This window comes from Anomaloglossus baeobatrachus, chromosome 3 (genome assembly GCF_048569485.1).
Source record: "Anomaloglossus baeobatrachus isolate aAnoBae1 chromosome 3, aAnoBae1.hap1, whole genome shotgun sequence".
Lineage (NCBI taxonomy): Eukaryota > Metazoa > Chordata > Amphibia > Anura > Aromobatidae > Anomaloglossus > Anomaloglossus baeobatrachus.
In genome coordinates, this window is record NC_134355.1 from 472,237,991 (window position 1) to 472,264,540 (window position 26,550).

The following is a 26,550-nucleotide window of genomic DNA, read 5'->3' on the forward strand; positions in this document are numbered from 1 at the left end:
AAAGCCCCCTTTAGGCCTGTTTCCCACGTCAGTGATTCTGGTACGTTTGTGCTTTTTTTTAAACGTACCAGAATCACTGACATACGCAGACCCATTATAATGAAGGGGTCTGCTCACACATCAGTGATTTTTCACTGCACGTGTCTCCGTGCGGCGTACCCGCGTGTCCACGATTGCCGCACAGAGACATGCCCATTTTTTTCTGGCATCACTGATGTCCCACGGACCACGCAGTGGTGTGGTCCGTGAAACACGTGCCAGAAAAAAACGTGCATTTAAAATAAAAATCATTTTTACTCACCCGGCTCCAGCGATGTCCTCTGCAGCCCGTGCAGCTTGTTGCTTCTGAGCCGGCTTACTACTGTCGCGCATATTCATGATGCACGACACAGCCGACCCGGAAGCAGCTGCTGCGATGGTCAGCGCCGGCCGGATGCTGCATCGCGGGAGCATTCAGCACCATGGAGAGTGGGAGCGCGCACAGGTGAGTTAATCTCTAAGTGCAATCACGGGCCACGTAGAACGGAGCCCGGATTGCACTTAGACAACCCACGTGTGCCGTGATTCACGGCACACGGAGGGACATGTGCGTGTTTTACACGCCAGTGAAAAACGTCAGTGTTTTTCACTGACGTGTGAAACGGGCCTTAATATCACGCAGACCATGCCGTCCACTCTCCTTCTCCCACCTGCTCTCCCTTTCTCTACTTCTTCTCACTGCTGGCGACATATCTCCCAATCCTGGCCCCCCGCAGATGGGATACTCCTCTCTATCACCCCCCTATCGCTTCCCACCTAGTAGTAACTACCGCAACCACTCCAATATAAAATCCATTCCCCTCTTACCCACTCCGCCACCCCCTCTCTGGAGCGCTCTGGAATGCCCGTTCTGTCTGTAATAAACTGCACATCATTCACGATCTCTTTACCTCCAGCAAACTATCCTTTCTAGGCCTCACCGAAACATGGCTGACACCCTCCAACACTGCCTCCCCTGCTGCGTTATGCTACGGCGGCCTCCACTTCACCCACACTCCTCGCCCTGGCAATAGACAGGGTGGAGGAGTGGGCCTCCTTCTTTCTAACAACTACTGGTTTAACCCAATCCCACCTCTACCCTCCCTTGTCCTGCCTTCCTTTGAAGTGCACTCTGTCCGCCCTATTCTCCCTCCAACCTCCAAGTGGCCGTCATATACAGACCCCCGGGCCCAACCACTGCCTTTATTGACCAGTTCTCTGCCTGGCTTCTATACTTTCTCTCTGCTGACATTCCCACTATCATCATGGGTGACTTCAACATCCCCACTGACACACGCCAGCCAGCGGCCTCCAAACTCCTCTCCCTCGCTTCATCTTTTGGTCTATCTCAGTGGTCCGCCTCTGCCACCCATAAAGATGGACACACATTAGACCTTATCTTCACCCGTCTCTGCTCTCTATCTAACGTCACAACCTCCCCTCTCCCCTTATCTGACCACCATCTACTGACCTTTTCAAACCTGTCCTCCTCACCTGCCCCCCTGTCCAGCACCTAGCACACTCCCGCAGAAACCTTGCACACATCAACACACACACATTTTCTGAATCTATCGTACCACTGTCCTCCATATCTTCACTCCATGACACAAACAGCGCCACCACTTTCTACAACACCACGCTCACATCAGCTATTGATTCAGTTGCTCCCCTTGTACACGGCAGAGCGAGACAAATCAATAGACAGCCCTGGCACAACAGCCTCACTATAAAAAACTACGGCAAGTGTCTAGGGCTGCAGAGCGGCGCTGGAAGAAAACGCACTCCCAGGAACACTTCACCACATTCAAAAATGCTATTCACACATTTCACTTGGCCCTCACCTCCGCCATACAGGATTACTTCAGAAACCTCATATCCTCTTTAACACACAACCCCAAACAGCTATTTAATACTTTTACCTCCCTCCTTCGCCCACCGCTGCCCCCTCCAACCTCCCTCATCTCCGCAGAAGAATTTGCTACACATTTCAAAGAAAAGATCGACCAAACCAGACAAGTCTTTTCTGCTCAACCACCACAACCTCTTCATATAACAGACCACTGCCCCTCCCCCATAAACTTCCTCCGCACCATCACCGAAGGAGAGCTTGCACATCTTCTCTCAAAAGCGCACCTCACCACCTGCGCACTTGACCCCATCCCATCCCTTGACCCAACCTCTGCTACCAGCTGCCGCCCCATATCACTACTCCCACTTGCCTCAAAACTAGTGGAGCAGCATGTCCATGCTGAATTTTCCTCCCACCTCTCCTCTAACTCTCTCTTTGACAACCTACAGTCCAGCTTCCGTCCTCATCATTCTACCGAAACTGCCCTGACTAAAATCACAAATGACTTACTGCGAAAGCTAACAACCACTTCTCTATACTCCTACAGTAGACCTATCCTCAGCCTTTGACACTGTCGACCACTCCCTGCTACTACAGATTCTCTCTTCCCTTGGTGTCAGAGACCTCGCCCTCTCTTGGATCTCTTCATACCTCTCCAACCGCAATTTTAGTGTCTCCCACTCCCACACAACCTCTTCATCCCGCCATCTCTCTGTTGGCGTCCCTCAAGGCTCTGTCCTGGGACCCTTACTGTTTTCCATCTATACATTTGGCCTGGGATAACTCATAAAGTCCCATGGCTTCCAGTACCACCTATATGCCAATGACACTCAGATCTACCTCTCTGGCCCAGATGTCAATTCTCTGCTGTCCAGAATGCCAGAGTGCCTATCGGCTATATCTTCCTTCTTTTCCTCTCGCTTCCTATAGCTCAATGTGGCCAAAACTGAACTGATCATCTTTCCTTCATCTCACCTACACTCTCCACCTGATCTATCTATTACAATAAATAACATTACGCTCTCGCCAGTACCCAAAGTTGGCTGCCTCGGAGTGACCTTTGACTATGCCTTGTCCTTCATACCACACATTCAATCCCTCACCACCTCCTGCCGTCTTCAACTCAAAAATATTTCCAGAATCCGCCCTTTCCTCAATTCCCAATAGACAAAAATGCTAGTGCATGCTCTCATAATCTCCCGCCTCGACTACTGCAACATCCTCCTCTGTGGTCTCCCTGCTTACACGATCGCCCCTCTCCAGTCCATCCTTAACTCTGCTGCCCGAATGATCCACCTCTCTCCTCAATACCACACCGCTTCTCCTCTCTGCAAATCCCTCCATTGGCTCCCAATCTTCTATCGTATCCAATTCAAACTACTAACACTGACCTACAAAGCCATCCATAATCTATCTCCTCCGTATATCTCTGAACTAATCTCTCGCTACACTCCAAAATTAAATCTCCGGTCCTCCCAAGATCTCCTTCTGTCCTCCTCTCTCATTTGCTCCTCACGCAACCGACTCCAAGACTTCTCCCAAGCATCCCCAGTCTCCTGGAACTCGCTGCCTCAACACGTCAGACAATCTACCACACTTGCAAACTTCAAACGGGACTTGAAAACTCATCTGTTCAGAACTGCCTATAATCTTCAATGACCCCACCACCGTGCGGAGCTACCGCCCCACCACCTTGCGGATCTGCCGCCCCACCACCCTGCGGAGCTGCCGCCCCACCACCCTGCGGAGCTGCCGCCCCTCCACCCTGCGGAGCTTCCCCCCACCACCCTGCGGAGATGCCGCCCCACCACCCTGCGGAGCCGCCGCCCCACCACCGTGCGGAGCTGCCGGCCTACCTACACCCCACCTACTGTCTCCTCCCCAAAACCCTTTAGAATGTAAGCCCGCAAGGGCAGGGCCCTCTTCCCTCTGTACTAGTCTGTCTATTGTAACTTGTAGATGTACTCTGTATGTAACCCCCTCTCATGTACAGCACCATGGAATCAATGGTGCTCTATAAATAAATAATAATAATAATAATTTACCCAAAAGAGACTAAAAGTGACCTTTTGATTTCTGCTAGACAAATACGCCTCGGCACTACTCTATGGGTATACCACCCAACTTCTACACAACAGAAAGGACAATCCACATGGAGCGTGCCCTGGCAAATTGTGGACTTGCCCCTAGCCACACCGCACACCCATGTACCATTTTTTTGAACCTTGCAGAGGGTGCAGTGGGGAACATTTAGCTGAGACTCGAGGCTCCAGGGTGCAGACTCAAATCCGGGATTGTCGGAACAGTTGGGACTAGAAATGAGCGGATCAATTCATGGGACTCCGATCTAGCGTTCAGAGGTCAATGGTACCTGTCGCCTGGAAGGAGGCTCATGATTCTCTTACCTTCTGGGATCACCAGATCTGTTTTTGACTAGCCAGGGGTGGATCGATGGCACCTGTGCGTCATCTCTAGTTGGGACCTATGGATTCATTATTTTTTGCTCATTCATTCATTCATAGTCATAGCAGCCAGAACATTCTCATTTTTATGTAGCTTCACTACATGACCTGTTGCTTTTATGTGTCTGTAAGGCCATGGTCACACGTATAAATACTGTCATTTTGTTTTCTGCATGTGTCAATACCACATGATGTAATAACAATCTTCTCTCTGATTATTTCATTTTTGCTGCACTTTTTTATGCCTTTTTCCCTTATTTGATACTTTTTTGGTACAGATTTGAAGCATTTATAATGTACTTTTACAGTACAGAAAAGCTCTGATTCTGCACTAGAAAAGAGTAAAGTTGTTTATTTTTTTCCATTTTTTCAGGCTCTACATAGAAGCCTATGGAGAAAAAAAGGCACCAAAACTGTACGATTCAACAACGTCTTTGCTTGGATAGTCTAACGCAAGAGAATTTCTGTGCAAAAAAAGCAGCAGAAAAACGCCGCATTTACGCTACATGTGAACACGGCCTAAATGTCCAGGCAAATTGAAGGCTATTTCATGAAAACTCTGCCCTCGGTTCATCTAATGACACTACTGAACTGTGTGATTTTGGTGCATATTTACTCTAGAAGCTTCTATGCGGAGCTTGAAAAAAAACATATAAAAAAACGACGTTGCATTTTTAAGTCTAGAATCAAAGCTTTTTTGCAGTATCAAAAATGCTGCTTCAAAGAAGATTATTATTGCGTCAGAAAAAAAGCAGTGGGAAAACGCAGTATTTACGCTGTGTGAACACATCCAGAGTGCTACATTTTATTACATTTTTAATGGGTTTAATGGAGAGGAAAATCATGCCATTAACCGATCACCATAAATAATCTAATCGCTGGGTTGTTAAAATTCCAGAATACCCAATATGTCTATATTATATGCTGATTAGGGAGGTTTATTATTTTTTTTTTAAAAAAGCGCATTAAAAATTACATTATTATAATTGTTTTTCATTATTTTATAATTATTTTCTAGGAAAAAAAATCTGACCTGTATTTTCCCTCTAGAATACAGGCACATAGAAATACACTGCTATATACAGATGGATGTCTATGTCAGTATAATCTGCCTGTGACTTTATCTGCTGCCTGCAATGATACAGGTTGGTGGTTTAGTTCCCAGAGAGACCAGATCACAAAAAAATTAATTTATTTCATTAATATACAGTACATGTGCGTACTGCAGAGATACAGGACAATGATGGCAACCTATTTTCATCCTAGTGTGGTCCATTTTTCACTGACTGGTCGCTAGGAGAAGCTTTAAGAAACCAACATTATTTTTGTATGAGAGAAAAATATTAGATTAAAGATGGTAAAAACAGATAAAAAATTGATGAAAGTCTGATCCGGCATATACCTATACAGTCATATGAAAAAGTTTGGGCACCCCAATTAATGTTAACCTTTTTTCTTTATAACAATTTGGGTTTTTGCAACAGCTATCAGTTTCATATATCTAATAACTGATGGACTGAGTAATATTTCTGGATTGAAATGAGGTTTATTGAACTAACAGAAAATGTGCATTCCGCATTTAAACAAAATTTGAACGGTGCAAACGTATGGGCACCTCAACATAAAAGTGACATTAATATTTTGTAGATCCTCCTTTTGCAAAAACAACAGCCTCTAGTCGCTTTCTGTAGCTTTTAATGAGTTCCTGGATCCTGACCATTTCTGTTTACAAAACAATTCCAGTTCAGTTAAGTTTGATGGTCGCCGAGCATGGACAGCACTCTTCAAATCATCCCACAGATTTTCAAAGATATTCAGGTCTGGGGACTGGAATGGCCATTCCAGAACATTGTAATTGTTCCTCTGCATGAATGCCTGAGTAGATTTGGAGCGGTGTTTTGGATCATTGTCTTGCTGAAATATCCATCCCCTGCGTAACTTCAACTTCGACACTGATTCTTGCACATTATTGTCAAGAATCTGCTGATACTGAGTTGAATCCATGCGACCCTCAACTTTAACAAGATTCCCGATGCCGGCATTGGCCACACAGCCTCAAAGCATGATGGAACCTCCACCAAATTTTACTGTGGATAGCAAGTGCTTTTCTTCGAATGCCTTGTTTTTTTGCCTCCATGCATAACGCCTTTTTGTATGACCAAACAACTCAATCTTTGTTTCATCAGTCTACAGGACCTTCTTCCAAAATGTAAATGGCTTGTCCAAATGTGCTTTTGCATACCTCAGGCGACTCTGTTTGTGGCGTGCTTGCAGAAACGGCTTCTTTCGCATCACTCTCCCATACAGCTTCTCCTTGTGCAACGTGCGCTGTATTGTTGACCGATGCACATTGACACCATCTGCAGCAAGATGAAGCTGCAGGTCTTTGGAGGTGGTCTGTGGATTGTCCTTGACTGTTCTCACCATTCTTCTTCTCTGCCTTTCTGATATTTTTCTTGGCCTGCCACTTCTGGGCTTAACAAGAACTGTACCTGTGTTCTTCCATTTCCTTACTATGTTCCTCTCAGTGAAACTGACAGTTTAAATCTCTGAGACAACTTTTTGTATCCTTCCCCTGAACAACTATGTTGAATAATCTTTGTTTTCAGATCATTTGAGAGTTGTTTTGAGGGGCCCATGATGCCACTCTTCATAGGAGATTCAAATAGGAGAACAACTTGCAAGTGGCCACCTTAAATACCTTTTCTCATGATTGGATACACCTGCCTATGAAGTTCAAAGCTCAATGAGGTTACAAAACCATTTTAGTGCTGTAGTAAGTCTGTAAAAAGTAGTTAGGAGTGTTCAAATCAAGAAATTGATAAGGGTGCCCATACTTTTGCACCGGTCAAATTTTGTTTAAATGCGGATTGCACATTTTCTGTTAGTATAATAAACCTCATTTCAATCCAGAAATATTACTCAGTCCATCAGTTATTAGATATATGAAACAGAAATAGCTGTTGCAAAAAAACAAAATTGTTATAAATAAAAAAGGTTAACATTAATAGGGGTGCCCAAACTTTTTCATATGACTGTAGAAAATGGCCTGAGGAAAATAGGACATCTGAATGACGGCTTATATGAAAGGCCACCGAAAAAGACATACTACAAGATATACATACTTTTTTATTTGCTAAGAGGTTAAAGAGGACTAGGGATGATCGAATACTTCGATTATTCGGCTTCGGGAATATTTTCTGAATACCTCGCCGCTATTCGACTATTCGAGAATATTCGATGCCCAATGTAAGTCTATGGGAAACCCGAATAACAACTATTCGGGCTTCCCATAGACTTACATTGTGCATCGAATAGTCGAATAGCGGCGAGGTATTTGGAAAATATTCGCGGAGCTGAATATTTGAGGTATTCGATCATCCCTAAAGAGGACCAATCACCAGGTCAGAGGTGGTCAGCTCTTGCTCCTATTTTATTATTTAGGGCGCACAATGTTCCCCACGTGGTACCCCGGCCTTCTGGTTTGATTTCTTTCCCTGGTAAGTGTTTTGGGTTTTTTTTCCCCCCCTGGGCCATATTTGAAACCATTCTGGTTTACTAGGCTATACTTTACCTTCCGGGGTCATTATCCACTTGGTGATTATGTTAACCTAGGAAAGTCTATCAGATTCCTTGGAAACTTGTTCTCCCTTATTTGCCTCCGGGACGCGTGGGGTGTCTCCCCTCTAGCACCTTTTCCCCTTGGTCCTCTCTTATGTATGTCTTTGTTACATGTTTGATTTACCCTACAGCATTATAAATAAAATGTTTTATACATTTATAATTGTGACGTGTATGGGTGTCTCTGTCACTGGGCAAATATAAAGACTCTTCTGCCTTGGTTTATTGCTATTTTGAGTTGTTGCCTTAACACATATTTTATGTGGCCCTTTTATGTTTATATTTTAATAAAAGTATGTAAAAGACCTAATACTTAAGGGTGCTTTACACGCTGCGACATTGCTACCGCTTCTGCGACATTGCTACCGCTACTATCGTCGGGGTCACGTCGTTAGTGACGCACATCCAGGGCCGGTAGCGACATCGCAGCGTGTGATACCAAGGAGCAATGATCAACGATCGCAAAATCATTCCAAAACGGTGATCGTTTACACGTCGCTCCTTGCCTTCGCTGCTGCCACAGGTACGGTGTTGTTCGTCGTTCCTGCGGCATCACACATCGCTATGTGTGACACCGCAGGAACGACGAACATCTCCTTACCTGCGTCCACCGGCAATGAGGAAGGAAGGAGGTGGGCGGGATGTTACGTCGCGCTTATCTCCGCCCCTCCACTTCTATTGGCCGGCCGCTTAGTGATGCCGCAGTGAAGTCGCTATGACGCCGAACCCACCTCCCCCTTGAGGGAGGGATTGTTCGGCGGTCACAGCAACGTCGCTGACAAGGTATGTTCGTGTGACGCTGCCGTAGCGATAGTGTTCGCTACGGCAGCGAGCACCAAATGTCGCACGAACGACGGGGGCGGGTGCGGTCGCTCTTAACATCGCTAGCTATTGCTAGCAATGTCTCAGCATGTAAAGTACCCTTTAGACTAATGTAACCATAAGCATCCCCGACTGCTATCAGGATATAAGGCGTAGACCATGCCACACAAGAGATAGCCCCTCAGGGATGCCACATATATAACAAACTAAACAAACAAAAATTAATAAAAGAAAAATATATACAGATTGTGTTTCCACATGTTATCCGGACAGCGGTCCTATATACTTAACAAACTTAATGGAAAAACACAAAATATATAAATAAATATGGAACATCTAAGGTTCCATAGATTGTTTGTGAGCTGGGATGCAGGACCTCTGCCCCTCTGTAGGACGATATTCTCTGATGAGTCTATATCGACGAAACGTGTAGGGATGCTATTAGGGAGAGTACAGAGGTTTAACATTATAGCTAGCTGTGGTCTGAGATTGTTAGGTTGGGGCCACACGGGGATTACTGCGATCCCCTTGCATGACACTCGGCTCACGCTGGCAGTACAGCTGAGCCGAGTGTCATGCGAGTGTCTCTGTGACTGAGGTCCGATCATGCGAGCGGACCTCAGCTGCGGCAGGCGGGCCAGCACTGAGGAGGGGCGGGCCGGTGCTGCGGAGGGGAGGGCCGACGCTGCGGATGGGAGGGATTTATCTTCCTCTCTCCTCCGTAGCCGGCTATTGCCATTATCGCCCTTCACTCGCGGTACACCGCTACAGTCTGGGGTAACAGTCGAGGATATCTCCCATCAGCGCTAGGGTTAGTGATGCCATGGCAACTCTAGGACTCCTAGGAGGGAGAGACAGATTTACCCAGTGGACCACCTAATTGGTGAGACCATTCCAATCTTTTCTATATCAACTGTACTATCAATGCTTTATGTACATTTAACTGTTGACCCCTGTCAACAATCTATATTATTTATATATTTGGTGTTTTTATATTAAGTTATGTATATAGGACCGCTGTCTGGATAACACATGGAAACACAATCTGTATCATTTTTTTTGTTTTTTGTTTGTTTATTTAGTTTGTTATATTTGTGGCATCCCTGAGGGGCTATCTCTTGTGTGGCGTGGCCTACGCCTTATATCCTGATAGCAGTCGGGGATGCTTATGGTTACATTGGCCTAAGTATTAGGTCTTTTACATACTTTTATTAAAAGTTATATTTTGGCCTCTTATTTGCTTTTTGATATCTCAATAGAACACTGAAAGAAATGGACGAGAAGCAAGATGAACCGCAAACTTCCAATCACGGGACAACCACTCGACTCAGCTAGCAGTGCCAAATCCGAAGAGTTTACATTACACACCTTAAGGGAAATTACATGGCGTCTGCAGAAGGGCTTTTTTGGTTTTAAACCCTGTAGATCGATACTATTACAAAAAAAAGACCATCCGCAAAGAAACACAAATGTGAACCAGTATATATATACATATTCAGTATACTCGATCATTGGAAAACACGTACTTGACTTACAGAGGTCTGAACGAGGTCTTAGGCCCTGTGCCCACAGGAGAAAATACCTGCGGAATTTTCTGCAGGTATTTCCATATGGTCACCCAGCAGCTCCCCGGAATCCGCAGCTATCCATTTATGCGGATTTCATGCGGAATTGCTGCGGAAAACCTACAGAAAATTTACAGAATTCGTGTTTGTACTGCGGACTCCCCCCTGAATCTCAATAGTAGAAAGGCAGAAAATTTGCAGGAAATCCGCAGGAATAATTGACATGCAGTCCTTTGCGGCAGCAGAAATTCCGCAGCATTTTCCGGAGGTGCAAAATCTGCAGCATAGAAACAGCACACACCAAATCATATAGGATAACATGGGGAGTGTCTGTACTTGCACAAACCTGCGGATTTATCTGGAAAATCTAGAAAATCCTCGGGTTTTCCGCAGCAAAATTTGCAGGTATTTTCTCCCACGGGCACAGGGCCTTAGACCTCGTGGCATGGATTAGAAAGCTGTATTCATTTTAGTGGACATTATATAGACATCGTTTACAGGTTGAAAGCTTGCCAGAAAAATGCAAAAAAAACACAAATACAAAAGTATATTAAAGAAGCCATTTTCACACACAAAAAAAAAGTAAAAGAAAATACTGACGTTAAGGGGAATTGGCTGGAAGGTTTTAAAAAGTTTGTCTATCATATAACATTGAAGATGATTGGATTTCATTAGGACGCTGCGTCATGCCCCCACTAATTAGCTGTTATTACTGTAGGTGGCAGATGGTGTAAACACGGACCATCACAGCCGCTTTCAATGTGTAGAGGCCACTGTAGGATCTGATCCTATTAAGGTCTCATTTACACATCTTTATTAAATCCATTTTTCTCACGGACACAACACATGACCATTATAATCTAAGGTGCTATTCACATGTCCGTCTTTTTTCACAGGCCGCATGCTCATGCAAAACGTACGGAGACATGTCTATTCTTTTTCAGCAACACAGATAACAAGGGCCAAAACAAGTCAATGGGTCAAGTGACGTACCACTATGGGGTCTTAAGTAAAGGGGGGAGGGGCGCCAGACATTACACTTTTGACTGTATCGTCATCGCAGATGCCAATACAGTCGAAAGCAATGATAAAAGAGGGATCACTCCGCTCCCTCCTCAATCATTCTCCCCCAGCATCTCAGATCTGATGTCTCAGGACACGGGGCACGATGACTTCTGTGTGCCCTCTGTGCAGACATATGCAGAGTTGTAGAATACACGCTACTGCAAAAAAACAGAGCAGCGGGGGAAAGAGGAGAGGTGAATATTTATTTTTAATAAATCAGTGAGTACACAGGGGCCAATGTTCATAATACTATATGGATAACTATGGGGTGTGCATTAAAACTATGAGGAGGACTATGAGGGTGCATATATTATAATATATGGAGGACTATGGGAGTGCATCATAAGATATGGAGGACTATGGGGGGTGCATTATAATACATGGAGGACTATGGGAGGTGCATTATAATATATGGAGGACTATGGGAGGTGCATTATAACATATGGAGGACTATAAAGGATGCATTATAATATATGGAAGACTATGGAGGATGCATTATAATATATGGAGGACAATAGGGGTGCATTACAATATAACGAGGACTATGTAGGATGCATTATAATGTGGCGCCCCTGACCTGGTCAGGCACCACTGAGTACTGCACCCATGCTGGGGACAGTGCAATACAGGTAATCCAGAAGGCTGACCGAGGTGTGACTACACAGGCGCATAGTGATCAGGTCTCACACATGTACCTTTGAGAGGACCCCTGGGGATCCCAGGAGGGGGAAAAGCCTTCACCTCCGCTGGAATAGTGGAGGGGGCCAAAAGCCTCCATCTCCTCTCAAGGGGTGTGGTAAGAGAGCCTGGTTGCTAGGTGGCGTAGGCAGGCACAAAAGGGAAAAGAGAAGGAGGAGTAAACAGTCTGCAGCAGAGTGTGGAGGAGTGAGGAGCAGGAAAGTGAGGCTCTGACAGGAGCAGCAGTGAAGGTCCCAGATGTGAGCCGGTTCAGAGCAGAGTCCAGGGAGCTCCGAGGAGAGCTGACCCCTTCCCCTGGGCTGCTGTAGTCTGACAGCGTCCGCGCAGTGGCTACCGACGGGGGAGAACGGTCACCTAGGAGGGCTACCCAAAACCCATCTCCAGCTAGAGAGAGAGCACAGAGTGGGAAGTAAGGAGACTGCTAGGGAGAACCAGGCCCAAACGGGCGGCAGATCCCGGAGCGGGGATAGATCCACCTTTCCCTGCTAAACCTGCCGGTGTGGGGCCCTCAAAGCCCACACCACAACAACTAAAAGCCGCAGCCACGTAGCCACAGTTAGGGCCCACAGTTCACAGGAGGCAAGCAGCTGGAGTGATCTGGCCCAGGCAACAAGCATACGGCAAACGAAGGGGAGTGAGGCTTCAGCAACTTCCCTGGGTGACCCCCATAGGGACTAAAAGTCGGGGTTACCCCAAACCACCAAGGGCTAAGGAAGGCGAGTTGGTAGTCACCATCAGAAGTCAGCCTGAAGGATACCTGATTCCCGCCTGGTTCATCCCAGCTACGCCCGGGTTACTCACCCTGCCACCTGAAGTGAGTAAAAACCCTGAAAGACATTCTGCCTGTGTGGAGTTATTCTGCGCCTTGTGGTTCTACGCATCTACACAGGGCCCTGGGGCTTGCCTCACTCTCAGGAGGCAATTCCAACTAACTGCATTCACCATCAGCCCCAGGCGTCCCTCAACCTGCAGTGGCGGTCCCCACTGGCCGCAATACTGAGAGTGGCGTCACGACAAGAAGAAGATCTCCTACCTGTGACCAGATCCAGCTGAGTGGAGTCCCTGAAGGTAATGCACCGACACTACACCTGTGGGGCTTCACATCTGGCGTCACGAACAGGATAAGGACTAGACCTGTTCAGACAGGTGACCATGTGCCTGGGCGGTCCGCTTGGAAAATTGGAAGCGCCGCCATATTGCCACCATGAAAAGCGCGCTGAAAAACGACAGCAGCCCGCGCTGGGAGAAGTTACCGCCCACGAAGAGGTGTGGCTACCCAGAGATCCCCTGCAGAGTTCTGACCTCGCTTGTGAAGAGAGCGGAAGCGTCCAGAGACGGCGGAACGGAAAAGAAGCCAGCAGCTTGTTGCTAGAGAAAATGGCGTCTGAATGCAGAGACCCAGAGCCAGGCTCCGCTGCCTGGTGGTGTCGGGAGCTCGCCGAGTTCTGCGATCAACTGGAGGCCAGGGTCGGAAGGCTGATCAGAGAGGGACGGACGGAGTTTCTGTGGATGACCGCGGCAGTTCAGGCCTATGAGGGGAGAGCCGCGCGCCGAGTGCCAGACCGGGCGGTGACGACTCAGACCCCGATGCTGCCACCGATGGGTGAGTCCAGTGATGCCCCTGCCAGCGCGAGTGCCCCGACCCCTGCTGCCACGCCCGCAGTCCCTGAGGAGGCGTCCGGCGCGGCGACGCTGAAGCAGGCCGCAGCCACGCCAGGTGCAGCCCGCCAAGCTCAGGCCGCCGCAGCGATGCCCTGCTCGGCCCACCAAGACCCGGTCCCTGCAGCAACGCCCAGTCCGGCCCGCAAAGAACCGGCTGCCACCGCGACCCTCATCCACGCCGCAGGTGTGACGCTGACCCAGGCCGCCGCCTTGCTAGGCCCGGCCCGCCGAGACCCCACCGCAGCAGCAACGCTCGTCCGCGCCGCAAGTGAGGTGCTGAACCAGGCCGCAGCCACGCCAGGTGCGGCCCGCCAAGCTCCGATCGCTGCAGCGACGCCCAGCCCAGCCTGCACCGATCCCATCGCGACCGCGACGCCGATCCAGGCCGCCGCCATGCAGGGCGCGGCCCGCCAAGACCAGGCCGCCGCCATGTCAGGCGCGGCCCGCCAAGACCAGGCCGCCGCCATATCGGGCGCGGCCCGCCAAGATAAGATTGCATCACCATTTTCCCCGGCCTGCAAGGCCAGAGCAGACACCGCTCCCCAGTCCAAGGAGGTCCCTGCTAGGAAGCCCACGCTGGGGGAGGACCCTGCATACTGGCAGCTGAAGGCTGACATGGAGGCCAAGTTCCCACAGGAGATGGTGGATCAGTACATGCTCCCTCCGCACACCCCCAAGAGGATTCCGACAACTCCTGCAGCAACCACGCCAAAGAGTTCCCCGTCTGGGTCTGCTGAAGAAAGCCCATCCCCAGCACTGCCACCGAAGGAGTGCTCAGAAGAACTAAGGGGGAGGGGAGGCCAGGAAGCTGAGGAGCTGACTCAGGAGCCACCAGCAGTGGATCCATGCCCAGAGCCGGAGATGTTGCCATATTCCCGCTGGGATGAAGAAGACCTAACACCATCTGCTGAAGAAGACCTACCCAAAAGCCTCACCTGGGAGCTTGTAAGCTGTACCCCGCAGAACCCGGCCCGCAAGACACGGCGCCGTAGCAGAACCCAGTCTTTCCCTGCACCGCAGTCTCCAGAACAGAGAGAAGTCACGGCCAGAGACCTAGAAGAAAAACGGTTCCTGAGAAGAGCCAAAGCACAGGTCAGAGGACCCCTTTGTAGAGGAATTGTGGAAGACTTTAGCCTGAAGTCAGGATACGGGTTCATCGTTGCACCTGGTATAAAGGAAGGTATCTTCGTCAATAGAAGAGATGTGAGAGCTCATTTGCCCAGAGGACATCCTGGAAGGAACCTAAGGATGGGAGACACAGTGCAGTTTACCATGCATCAAGGAGAACGAGGCTGGTATGCGCTAGACGTAACACCATGTCCTACAGAGAAAGAAACAGATACAGAGAAAGAAACAGATACAGAAGATACAGAGGAAAGAAAAGAAAAGGAACCCATTGATGACCAAGATGAAGAAAAAGGTCAAGGAAGCAACAGGTGCCGCAGCCCTACAGGCCCAAGCCCTGGTGAGGAGGAATCCATGTAAATAACATAAGAAATACAGCAAGTTACCAGTTTTGAAGTTTTTTGCAACGTTTTAAAGTTTAAGAATGTGCCCACATAAACTGATGTGAGAAATGAACCTTAAGGCTATGAACTGGCTATAGCCACAAACTCTCGCAGTGTAAATAGTTACACCAGAGGGCACCACCGCCACCAGAGTCAGCCTGTTTAGGGGCTTGGCTCGTCTGCAACCAGGGGGCACGTCCGTATATAGGGCCTTGGCTTACCTGCAACCAGAGAGCATGCCTGTTTATGGGGCCTGGCTCTCCACCACAAAGAGGGTACCTGGTCAGCACCAACTGTGAAGGCCGCCTCTGGATCCTGCCAGAAGTGGCTGAAGGTGCGGATCCACCAGGCCAGGTATACCCTGAAGACCACCAGACCATGAAAGCCGCCTCTACATCCTGCCAGAAGTGGCTGAAGGCGCGGCCAACGTGAGAGGGTTTGGTTGGGTTAACGGACTTGTGGGTGGAGGGTGGTGATGTATGGTACCTGGTGGTTTTAAAATGTTTTACCATGTTTTAATGTTTTATGCATTTTAAAATGTTGTCTTGCAGCCCGAGGACGTGCTGGTGATAACTAAGGGGGAATGTGGCGCCCCTGACCTGGTCAGGCACCACTGAGTACTGCACCCATGCTGGGGACAGTGCAATACAGGTAATCCAGAAGGCTGACCGAGGTGTGACTACACAGGCGCATAGTGATCAGGTCTCACACATGTACCTTTGAGAGGACCCCTGGGGATCCCAGGAGGGGGAAAAGCCTTCACCTCCACTGGAATAGTGGAGGGGGCCAAAAGCCTCCATCTCCTCTCAAGGGGTGTGGTAAGAGAGCCTGGTTGCTAGGTGGCGTAGGCAGGCACAAAAGGGAAAAGAGAAGGAGGAGTAAACAGTCTGCAGCAGAGTGTGGAGGAGTGAGGAGCAGGAAAGTGAGGCTCTGACAGGAGCAGCAGTGAAGGTCCCAGATGTGAGCCGGTTCAGAGCAGAGTCCAGGGAGCTCCGAGGAGAGCTGACCCCTTCCCCTGGGCTGCTGTAGTCTGACAGCGTCCGCGCAGTGGCTACCGACGGGGGAGAACGGTCACCTAGGAGGGCTACCCGAAACCCATCTCCAGCTAGAGAGAGAGCACAGAGTGGGAAGTAAGGAGACTGCTAGGGAGAACCAGGCCCAAACGGGCGGCAGATCCCGGAGCGGGGATAGATCCACCTTTCCCTGCTAAACCTGCCGGTGTGGGGCCCTCAAAGCCCACACCACAACAACTAAAAGCCGCAGCCACGTAGCCACAGTTAGGGCCCACAGTTCACAGGAGGCAAGCAGCTGGAGTGATCTGGCCCAGGCAACAAGCATACGGCAAACGAAGGGGAGTGAGGCTTCAGCAACTTCCCTGGGTGACCCCCATAGGGACTAAAAGTCGGGGTTACCCCAAACCACCAAGGGCTAAGGAAGGCGAGTTGGTAGTCACCATCAGAAGTCAGCCTGAAGGATACCTGATTCCCGCCTGGTTCATCCCAGCTACGCCCGGGTTACTCACCCTGCCACCTGAAGTGAGTAAAAACCCTGAAAGACATTCTGCCTGTGTGGAGTTATTCTGCGCCTTGTGGTTCTACGCATCTACACAGGGCCCTGGGGCTTGCCTCACTCTCAGGAGGCAATTCCAACTAACTGCATTCACCATCAGCCCCAGGCGTCCCTCAACCTGCAGTGGCGGTCCCCACTGACCGCAATACTGAGAGTGGCGTCACGACAAGAAGAAGATCTCCTACCTGTGACCAGATCCAGCTGAGTGGAGTCCCTGAAGGTAATGCACCGACACTACACCTGTGGGGCTTCACAATAACATATGGAGGACTATGGAGGATGCATTATAATATATGGAGGACTATGGGAGTGTATCATAAGATATGGAGGACTATGGGGGGTGCATTATAATACATGGAGGACTATGGGAGGTGCATTATAATATATGGAGGACTATGGGAGGTGCATTACAATATATGGAGGACTATGGGAGGTGCATCATAAGATATGGAGGACTATGGGGGGTGCATTATAATATATGGAGGACTATGGGAGGTCCATTATAATATATGGAGGACTATGGGAGGTGCATTACAATATATGGAGGACTATGGGAGGTGCATTATAATATAAGGAGGACTATGTAGGATGCATTATAATATATGGAGGACTATGGAGGATGCATTATAACATATGGAGGACTATAAAGGATGCATTATAATATATGGAAGACTATGGAGGATGCATTATAATATATGGAGGACAATAGGGGTGCATTACAATATAACGAGGACTATGTAGGATGCATTATAATATATGAAGGACTATGGAGGATGCATTATAACATATGGAGGACTATGGAGGATGCATTATAATATATGGAGGACTATGGAGGATGTATTATAATATATGGAGGATTATGGGGGGTGCATTATAATATATGGAGGACTATGGGGGTGCATTATAATATATAGAGATCTATGGGGTACATTATAACATATGGAGGACTATGCAGTGTGCATTATACTATATAGAGGACTATGAGGAGACAAATTTTCTGATATGGAAGGCTATGTGAGGACCATTATAATATTTGAAAGCTTATGGATGACTATAGGGTATGCATTAAAACTATGGGGGTGCATTATAATATATGGAGGACTATGGGAGGTGCATTATAATATATGGAGGACTATGGGAGTGCATCATAAGATATGGAGGACTATGGGTGGTGCATTATAATAAATGGAGGACTATGGGAGGTGCATTATAATATATGGAGGACTATGGAGGATGCATTATAATATATGGAGGACAATGGGGGTGCATTATAATATAAGGAGGACTATGGAGGATGCATTATAATATATGAAGGACTATGGAGGATGCATTATAATATATGGAGGATGCATTATAATATATGGATGACTATGGGGGGTGCATTATAAAATATGGAGGACTATGGGGGTGCATTATAATATATAGAGAGCTATGGGGGTACATTATAAAATATGGAGGACTATGCAGTGTGCATTATACTATACAGGGGACTATGAGGGGACAAATTTTCTGATATGGAAGGCTATGTGGAGACCATTATAATATTTGGAGGGCTATGAGAGAGCTTTTATACTTTATGGAGGACTATTTGAGGGTCATTATACTGTATCAATTAGCAAAGCAAATGAGGAGCGTCACAAATGAGGAGCATTGCACATAGGTGCTACTCAACTCCATCAACCAAAAATATATGTAAAGACAGCAGCAAAAAAATTGAGGAAATAATTTTTGTTTTTAATAATTTAAGATGTTATGTGTCCAAACCTGCATCTAAATATATAAGGGTTCCCAACCGTGCATCCAAGATGTAAACCAGTCACTAAGAAGTGATTTTTTCCTGTCTCCTGAATAAAGGTCTGACCAACCCCAAGAGAAGATAAAGACCCAGAACACCAAGATAGTGGTACTGATATGATCTTGTAATTCACAGTAGTGGCCAAAGGCCACTTTACACATAACGAGATCGAGAACGAGATCATTGCTACGTCACAGTTTCTGTGACGCAACAACGACTTTACTAGCGATCTCGTCATGTGTGACACGTACCAACTATCCGCCCCCTGCTGTGAAATCGTTGGTCGATGCTGAACAGCCTGGGCCATTTTTGGCTCGTTGGAGTCCTGCTGGGCAGGATGGATCTGTATGTTTGACACCTACCTACGATTTCGTTAGCGACCTAGATTAGAACTTTAGTGTGGCACGTAGGCGTGTAGCTGCATCCCCGTTTCCGCGCCCCCTCTGCACTGATTGGTTGGCGCTGATAAACACTCGGGAACGAAGGAGGGATCAATCCGGGTGCAGATGCAGCTTCGATCCGAAAAGCAAGCAAGCAACCGGATACAAAGTACGAATAAATCAGGGTGGAGTCGCAGGTTCTATTCTCAAAGCAAAGCTCAAAAGAAGTGACAAAGGATGACGCGATACAAAAGTTACCTTTTAGGCCTGCCCACCCGCCCAATCAGAACTCAGTATTGGCCACCAATCGGAGCGGAGGGGTGTGGAAAAGGCGACGCAAATGCACGCCTACGTGGCTCACTGCGTTTCACTACGCCCCTAATCGAGATCGGAATCGTTACCACAGCTGTTGTGTGACAGGGTCCCGACGATTTACAAGATCGTTATACGGGTCGCACGCTCGTTCCTAAAGTCGGTGTGACACCTCACATACGATTTCACCAACGATTCAGCAACGATCTGGGAACTGTGACGTAGTAGCGATCTCGTTCACGATCTCGTTATGTGTGACTGGACCTTAAGTATAGCTCAAGATTAATCAGACCACAATAAATCAAAGAAAATCTTAGCAGGCCATCATAGTGGTTACTGAAACCAACTCCTAGTCCATAGTGGTGGCTGAGAAACAGCAATTAATAATGCACAGTGGTAGTATAAAAACATATAAACTGGAGCAGTCTAACCCATCCAGTCGGATCAGCAATGGAGGAGTCATCAGTGATGGGTCAAAAGGTCCAGTGTCATAGGTGGGTAAACAGAGTCCCTAAATAATGCCCTTCACTGGCACTGTGGGTATCCCAAACTCCAGCCCTAAAAAGGGCAATATCAAGCTGACCCTATTGTCTGTAAATCCCTGTCATGCCATTCATCCTCCTTCTGTATTCATGTTTCATCCTTCTGTATTCATCAAGGGAGTAGTTAGGTAGATAAAGACTATTCAGTGAGCTAAACAATTAAATCATGACCCAGGTATCCGATCCCAAGGTCTATTTGTGTTTCATCTGTCCACAGAACATTTTCCCAGAAGGCCTAGGCTATGTGCACACACTGCGTTTTTTTGACGCTGTTTTTGTGTGTTTTTGGCCGCTAAAAACGCACAAAAACGCACCCGCGGCAAAAAACGCATGAGTTTTTGCCTCGATTTGGTGCGTTTTTGGCTGCATTTTGTTGCGTTTTTCTGCGTTTTTCCAATGCATTGCATGGGGGGAAAACGCAGAAAAATGCAGGAAAGAATTGACATGTCCATTTTTTTTTTAAGCTCAAAAAAGCAGCTTAAAAAAAAAGTTGTGTGCGGACAGCAAAAATGAAAACTCATAGACTTTGCTGGGGAACCAAAGTCATGCAGTTTTGAGGCCAAAAACGCACCCGAAAAACGCGCAAAAACGCAGCGAAAAACGCACTGTGTGAACTTACCCTTATGGTTTGTCAAGGTATTTTTTGACCAAGATAAGTTGTTCCTTTTTATGTAATTTCTTCAGCAATGATTTCTTCCTTGGCCTTCGTCCATAAAGGTCTTCTTGGTTTAGTGTGCGGCGTATAGTACTTCTTGAAACCATGACCTCATACTGTTCCATGTTGGCCTTCAGGTCTTTGAATGTTTGACGTGGTGTTTTTTCCACAATTTGTACCACCCTTCAAAGACATCGTCAATTTTCCTTTTTCCCCCACGTCCAGGGGGCCTCTTGACAGTCCGATGCTTAGTAAATGTCTTAATATCCTTGTGTTCTGTTGAAACTGGGATACCAAGGTCTTTGGAGATGGCCTCATACCCTTTGGAAGTCTTGTGTTCGCTAATAATAGCAGTTTTGATGTCCTCAGACAGCTCCTTAAGGCCACTTTACACACAGCGACATCGCTAGCGATATCGCTGGTGAAAGCACCCGCCCCTGTCGGTTGTGCGTCACGGGCAAATGGCTGCCCGTGGCGCACAATATTGCTAACACCCGTCACACGTACTTACCTGCCTAGCGACGTCGCTGTGGCCGGCGAACCACCCCCTTTCTAAGGGGGCAGTTCGTGTGGCGTCACAGTGGCGTCACTAAGCGGCCGCCCAATAGAAGCGGAGTTGCGGAGATGAGCGGTCGTAACATCCCGCCCGCCCACCTCCTTCCTTCCTCATTGGCAGCGGCCGCAGGTACGATGTTGTTCCTCGTTCCTGCGGTGTCACACATAGCTATGTGTGCTGCAACAGGAACAATGAACAACATCGTACCTGCAGCAGCAACAATATTTGAGATTAGAACGACATGTCAACGATCAACAATATGGTGAGTATTTTTGATCGTTAACGGTCGTTCCTGCGTTTCACACGCAACGATGTCGCTAACGAGGCCGGATGTGCGTCATGAATTCCGTGGCCCCAACGACATCTCGTTAGCGATGTCGTTACGTGTAAAGTGGCCTTTAGTCTTCACCATTGTGACAAAGGAACAGGGCCTACCATGTGGCTTTTTAAAATACTAAAGTCATCATTCATTGGCTAATTCATGTCACATGGGTACCAACAATTTATCACCGGTGATTTTCATTTGTGATTTACCACAGGTGAGTCAAAATATGTTTCCATAGTAATTTAATGTAAAGGGTTCCAATACCAGGGTCACAGCAAGATTTTAGTTTTTCTATTTTTCCTTCCCATTGTTTTTGTTTAAAATTGTGGTTTATCATTTGCTCTTTTGTATTTAACACGAGGGCTCTATACAAAAAGCTGTTTCATTTTTTTCAGGAGATATTCCACATTATGTAACTAAACTTAATGGGTGCCAATAACGATGAGCAGGACTGTAATTGTGCATATGAGGAGCTATTGGGCTGTAAAGGGCCCAATTACTATTCTTGCACATGGACCCTCTATTGTCTGTGTCCGCCAATGAGGAGTAGTTAGAGAATATATATGTATATATACATGCGGCATGATGAATCTCTAGAGGTAAAAGTTACAATAAATTCAGATTTAGGCTCGCCCCACAGCCTCCTCAAATTGTTGGATTCCACCGGGTGGGTACACTGCAGCTTGACACTTGAGACCTGAAGAGTATGGATAAAAATAGCTGGTGCAGCAGCGTGATGAACGCCAGACAGCTGAGTCACTTTTAAAATGGACTTAGGAAGTTTAAAAGCCAACTCTGATATGATGAATACAATCTGTCCCTGTAATGTAAGGGCTCGGGCCACAAAATAAGGATTTTATCTATGACACAGGGAAGAGTTCAACCAGCCCAATAAATAAAAAATATATCATTTATGGTGGCGTAAAACAAATTAAAAAATAGTTTTTAATAACTCTCCAAACTGTATTTAAAATATATGAAATCCTAGCTGAGTTTGTTTTGGATGTACTGGTCAATCAGAACCAGGAGGGGCCCAGAAATCGCTCCATTGACATTCTCAGCATTGGTTCTACTCCTGGATCTTGCCTACAAATACTATTAGAGCTGAGAATTCGACTTGTGTTTCCATGGCCCAGTGGCCGGTCCAGTACTCTGGTAGCCGGCCTTTACTTCTGCCCCGGCGTCCTTGGCTCTGAGCCTCACACTATGTCTGATGCTTGGCCTAGTAAGCACCAGAGCTGCGCAGGAAGCCGGGGGCAGAAGTGACAACTGGCTACCACGGACCACCAGGGAAACACGATGCAAACCACTCATCTCTGATCAGAATACTGCAAAAGTCGCCTACAGCCAAGTTCCCGCAATAAGTATTTGATGCGTCAGATTATTATCTATTTTAGGTTACTTGTGTTTTTCATTTTGTCTCCTTTTGGTGTGTTTGATTTTTAAGGAAACTACTTTGTTTCGGATTCTTCCTTTTCATAATTCTTTGATAAAGTCATACGCGGATTACATTCGAGTTTAGAGCGTTTCCGCTGGAGAAATGCATTAAGGACACACATGCGTATTTAACCTGCGGATTTTCCCCATCTCATCTAAGGCTATGAGGAACTTTTGCAAATAAAACGCATATTTATTGCAATAGAAATTGACATGTTATGGATTTAAAAAGTGCCGTAGGTCAGTTTACGAAGGGGGGTACAGTGGGCATGAGATCTCTATCGGGCACCACGTGTGAAGCCCCGGGGAACCTAAGGCTATGTGCCCACGCTGCGGATTTGCCGCGGATTTTGCCGCGGATTTGCCGCGGATTTGCCGAAAATCTGCAGCAGCGGCACTTCCAAGCCATTTCAATGGCATTTTGGAAATGCTGTGTCCATGCTGCGGATTTTTCTGCTGCGGATTTGCCGCGGATTTGCCGCGGATTTTGATGCGGAAAAATCTGCAGCATGTCAATTGTTTGTTGCGGATTTTGGTGCGGATTTGGGTATAGAATGGGGAAAAAAAAAAAAAATCCGCATCAAAATCCGCGGTAAATCCGCGGCAAATCCGCGGCAAATCCGCGGGTGCGTATTTGCCGCGAAAGTCGCGGATTTTCATGCAGAAAAATCCGCAGGTACATTCTACCGTGGACACATAGCCTTAGGCTCCATTCTCACCATCAGCTTTTGATGCTGGATGGGATTTATAGAAATCTGCCCACTCTGCTTCTGTATTTGCTCGGCACAAACTAACCAAATCCACATCATGTCAGTTTCTCTAGTGGGTATGGTGAGTTTTCTGTGCAGATTTTCCCCATAGACTTCAAGCAGATGTGGAAAATCCACAGGTAACAAACGCTCATGTGTTTTTCGTACGTTTCCACAGTGAAAACGCATCAAAACTCGTTAAGTGTATCAATACGGTTTAGTCCAAGCCAAATTCCAGGAACTTTCAAAAACAAAGCAGCTTTATTTAGAGCATGACACATGAAATATCACACTTGCGTTGTTTGGCAGCCGTCGCAATCCGCCGCTTTGGGAATCAGCACAATCCGTTAACGGATGTGCATTATATCCCATTGACTTGTATTGATGACACATTGCGACGGATGGCCTTGCGTTGTATCCGTTGGGCGGAAAGAACGCAGCATGTAGCGTTTTTCTGCGCTTCCCAGAGCGTAAAAAAACCGCAATGTGCAGGATTCTGTTGACGTCCCTCATTTTTATAATGGAAGACTATGGTGGCGGAATCCGTCATTTGACGGATTCCTGTGACGGATCGGTATTTACACAACTGTGCATGCTCAGTTGAGTAAATCGCCGAAAAAAAGCTACAACGGATTCCGTTGTTTTGCAGGATCCGTCGCATCAGTTGTGCCACTATACGCAACGCATCCGTTACATCCGTCACACAAGGCAATGCGATGGATGCCTCAAAACGCAAGTGTGAAACTAGCCAAATTGTATCATCACTGGATCATCACTAGGATATTTTCACACTTGTGTATAAATATTGACCAATTACTTCCACCATGTGTAAAAATATCTAAAACTGGGAATATTTGTTGTCACTGAGCTGTATCAGACACATTGTTTTATGGTGAACAGTAAATATAACCTTTGTGGTAGAGGTAATGCCCTCCATAGTCATGTCCCTTGTGCTTTGTAGTCCCCAGCGCTGGAGAAGGGATTATTAAAGAATAACCGTCATTTTCATTGTTATATGAGAAATCAAAATTACAAGTGAAGTTATGATACTCTGTAATATATCTTATCAGAGAAATCTGCTTCACTCTCCCCCCGGACGGATCTTTCTCTCAATTCAAGGCCAAAATCTGTATTCCCAATTACTGAGGTAGCAGCTGGTGCTTTTAATATTCTATGGAGCGGGGGAGGGTGCGCTAGATACAGACATTCTTCGTCAGTTATATGTCTTCATAGAACTTTATGGGCACCAACTGTCCTCTCCTATCTCAGCCATGGGAATCTGAACTCAATGAAGACATTACCAGGATTTGGGAATTTAGAGAAAGGCAGCTGAGTCCGGGAGGAGAAAAGACGATTTCTCTAAGAAGATATATCACATTTCTTATTTCTGGTTGATTAAAAAATAATGAATATGTCAAAACGATCATTACTCTTCATGTTTTTTTTTTGGGGGGGGGGGGTTAAGCGGAAATTAAATAGTGAATTTAAAAAGGAGTTGTTTTGGCACATGAGATTTCTGCTAAAGAAGTAAATGTTGTAGGTGAATATCCTTCTAGAAGCTTCTACTGCGGCTTCTCTGCAGAACATGAAAACCGGAAGGTAAATACGGAAAAGTATAAATGATGTTGTCACTAGCGAGAAAAACCCCACCAAATAATAAGAAAATACAGAATACAGATACATCCCTTATTTACAAATAGAAAGTGTCAACGTTTCCCATAGCAACCAGCTCTTTTATGACAGGTGATAAGATCCTATATGTTGTTGCTATTGGCCACAGTGACAGTTTTCACACCGGACACTTCATTGTCCAATCTGAGGATCGCTGCTAAGTAGAGCAACAATGGATGGGTGAGAAAAATCTAAACTTTTATAAAAAAAAACTGTTACTTTCTCTGTCACTATGGTAACAAACAGAACATTCCCAATTCTTACTGTGATTGGATCAACTTCTATTGTTCCAAACCTACAGGAGGACGATCGCTCACATGGTCACAAACAGCTCTGTATGGACTGGAGTCTTCAGGACATCTCAGGTCAACATGTCCTGATCCGGGTCATCCACAGCCCCCACACCAGTTAGGAGACCCCCGGTGGTAAAAAGACCCCTAGGTTGTGGGCTGATCGGGCAGCATCGCTGGAGATCACGGAAGATTGTGTCAGGGGAGTGATCGCTGCCATCTCCCGGAGAAAAACATGAGGGTAGACCACCCCAGCCCACCAGGGGAGACCACCCCAGCCCACCAGGAGAGACCACTCCAGCCCACCAGGGGACCACTCCAGCCCACCAGGGAAAACCAGCACCCCAGCCCACCAGGGGAGACCACCCCAGCCCACCAGGGGAGACCACCCCAGCCCACCAGGAGAGACCACTCCAGCCCACCAGGTGAGACCACTCCAGCCCACCAGGGGAAACCACCCCAGCCCACCCTGAGACCACCCACTCACTCACAGGGGAGTCATAGGAGAAGGCGCACTCCGTCTTGTAGACCCTGTCCCCTGACTTGGGCACCCTGATGGTGGGCATGTAAGGCACAAGCAGCTCTCCCAGGTCCGCAGCCATCTTCACATTCCTGCTGCTCCCAAACAATGCTGCGACTCTGCGGCCGCGTCCCGGCACGGAGGGCAGGAGGGCAGGAGGCTGCTAGTCCAGGCCAATGGCAGGAGGCAGCAGCGCGGCCGGAGGAGGGAGGAACGGCCGTTATTTATAGAGGAGCGGGTGACGGACACTTGTCTGCCCGGGTGCAGGCTGTCACCATTAACCAGTGCGTGCCCGGGTGCAGGCTGTCACCATTAACCAGTGCGTGCCCGGGTGCAGGCTGTCACCATTAACCAGTGCGTGCCCGGGTGCAGGCTGTCACCATTAACCAGTGCGTGCCCGGGTGCAGGCTGTCACCATTAACCAGTGCGTGCCCGGGTGCAGGCTGTCACCATTAACCAGTGCGTGCCCGGGTGCAGA

At 47.3% G+C, this 26,550-nt stretch overlaps 1 protein-coding gene across 1 annotated transcript in view; it reads right to left on the reverse strand.

Moving 5' to 3' along the window:
- Window positions 1–26,246, reverse strand: part of USP13 (ubiquitin specific peptidase 13) — a 203,265-nt gene extending 177,019 nt beyond the window's left edge. Inside the window, exon 1 of the mRNA XM_075340593.1 lies at window positions 26,044–26,246. Coding sequence (XP_075196708.1) covers window positions 26,044–26,154 — 111 coding nt within the window. The 5' untranslated portion in view covers window positions 26,155–26,246. The remainder of the gene's footprint in view (window positions 1–26,043) is intronic.
- Window positions 26,247–26,550: the final 304 nt, after the last annotated feature.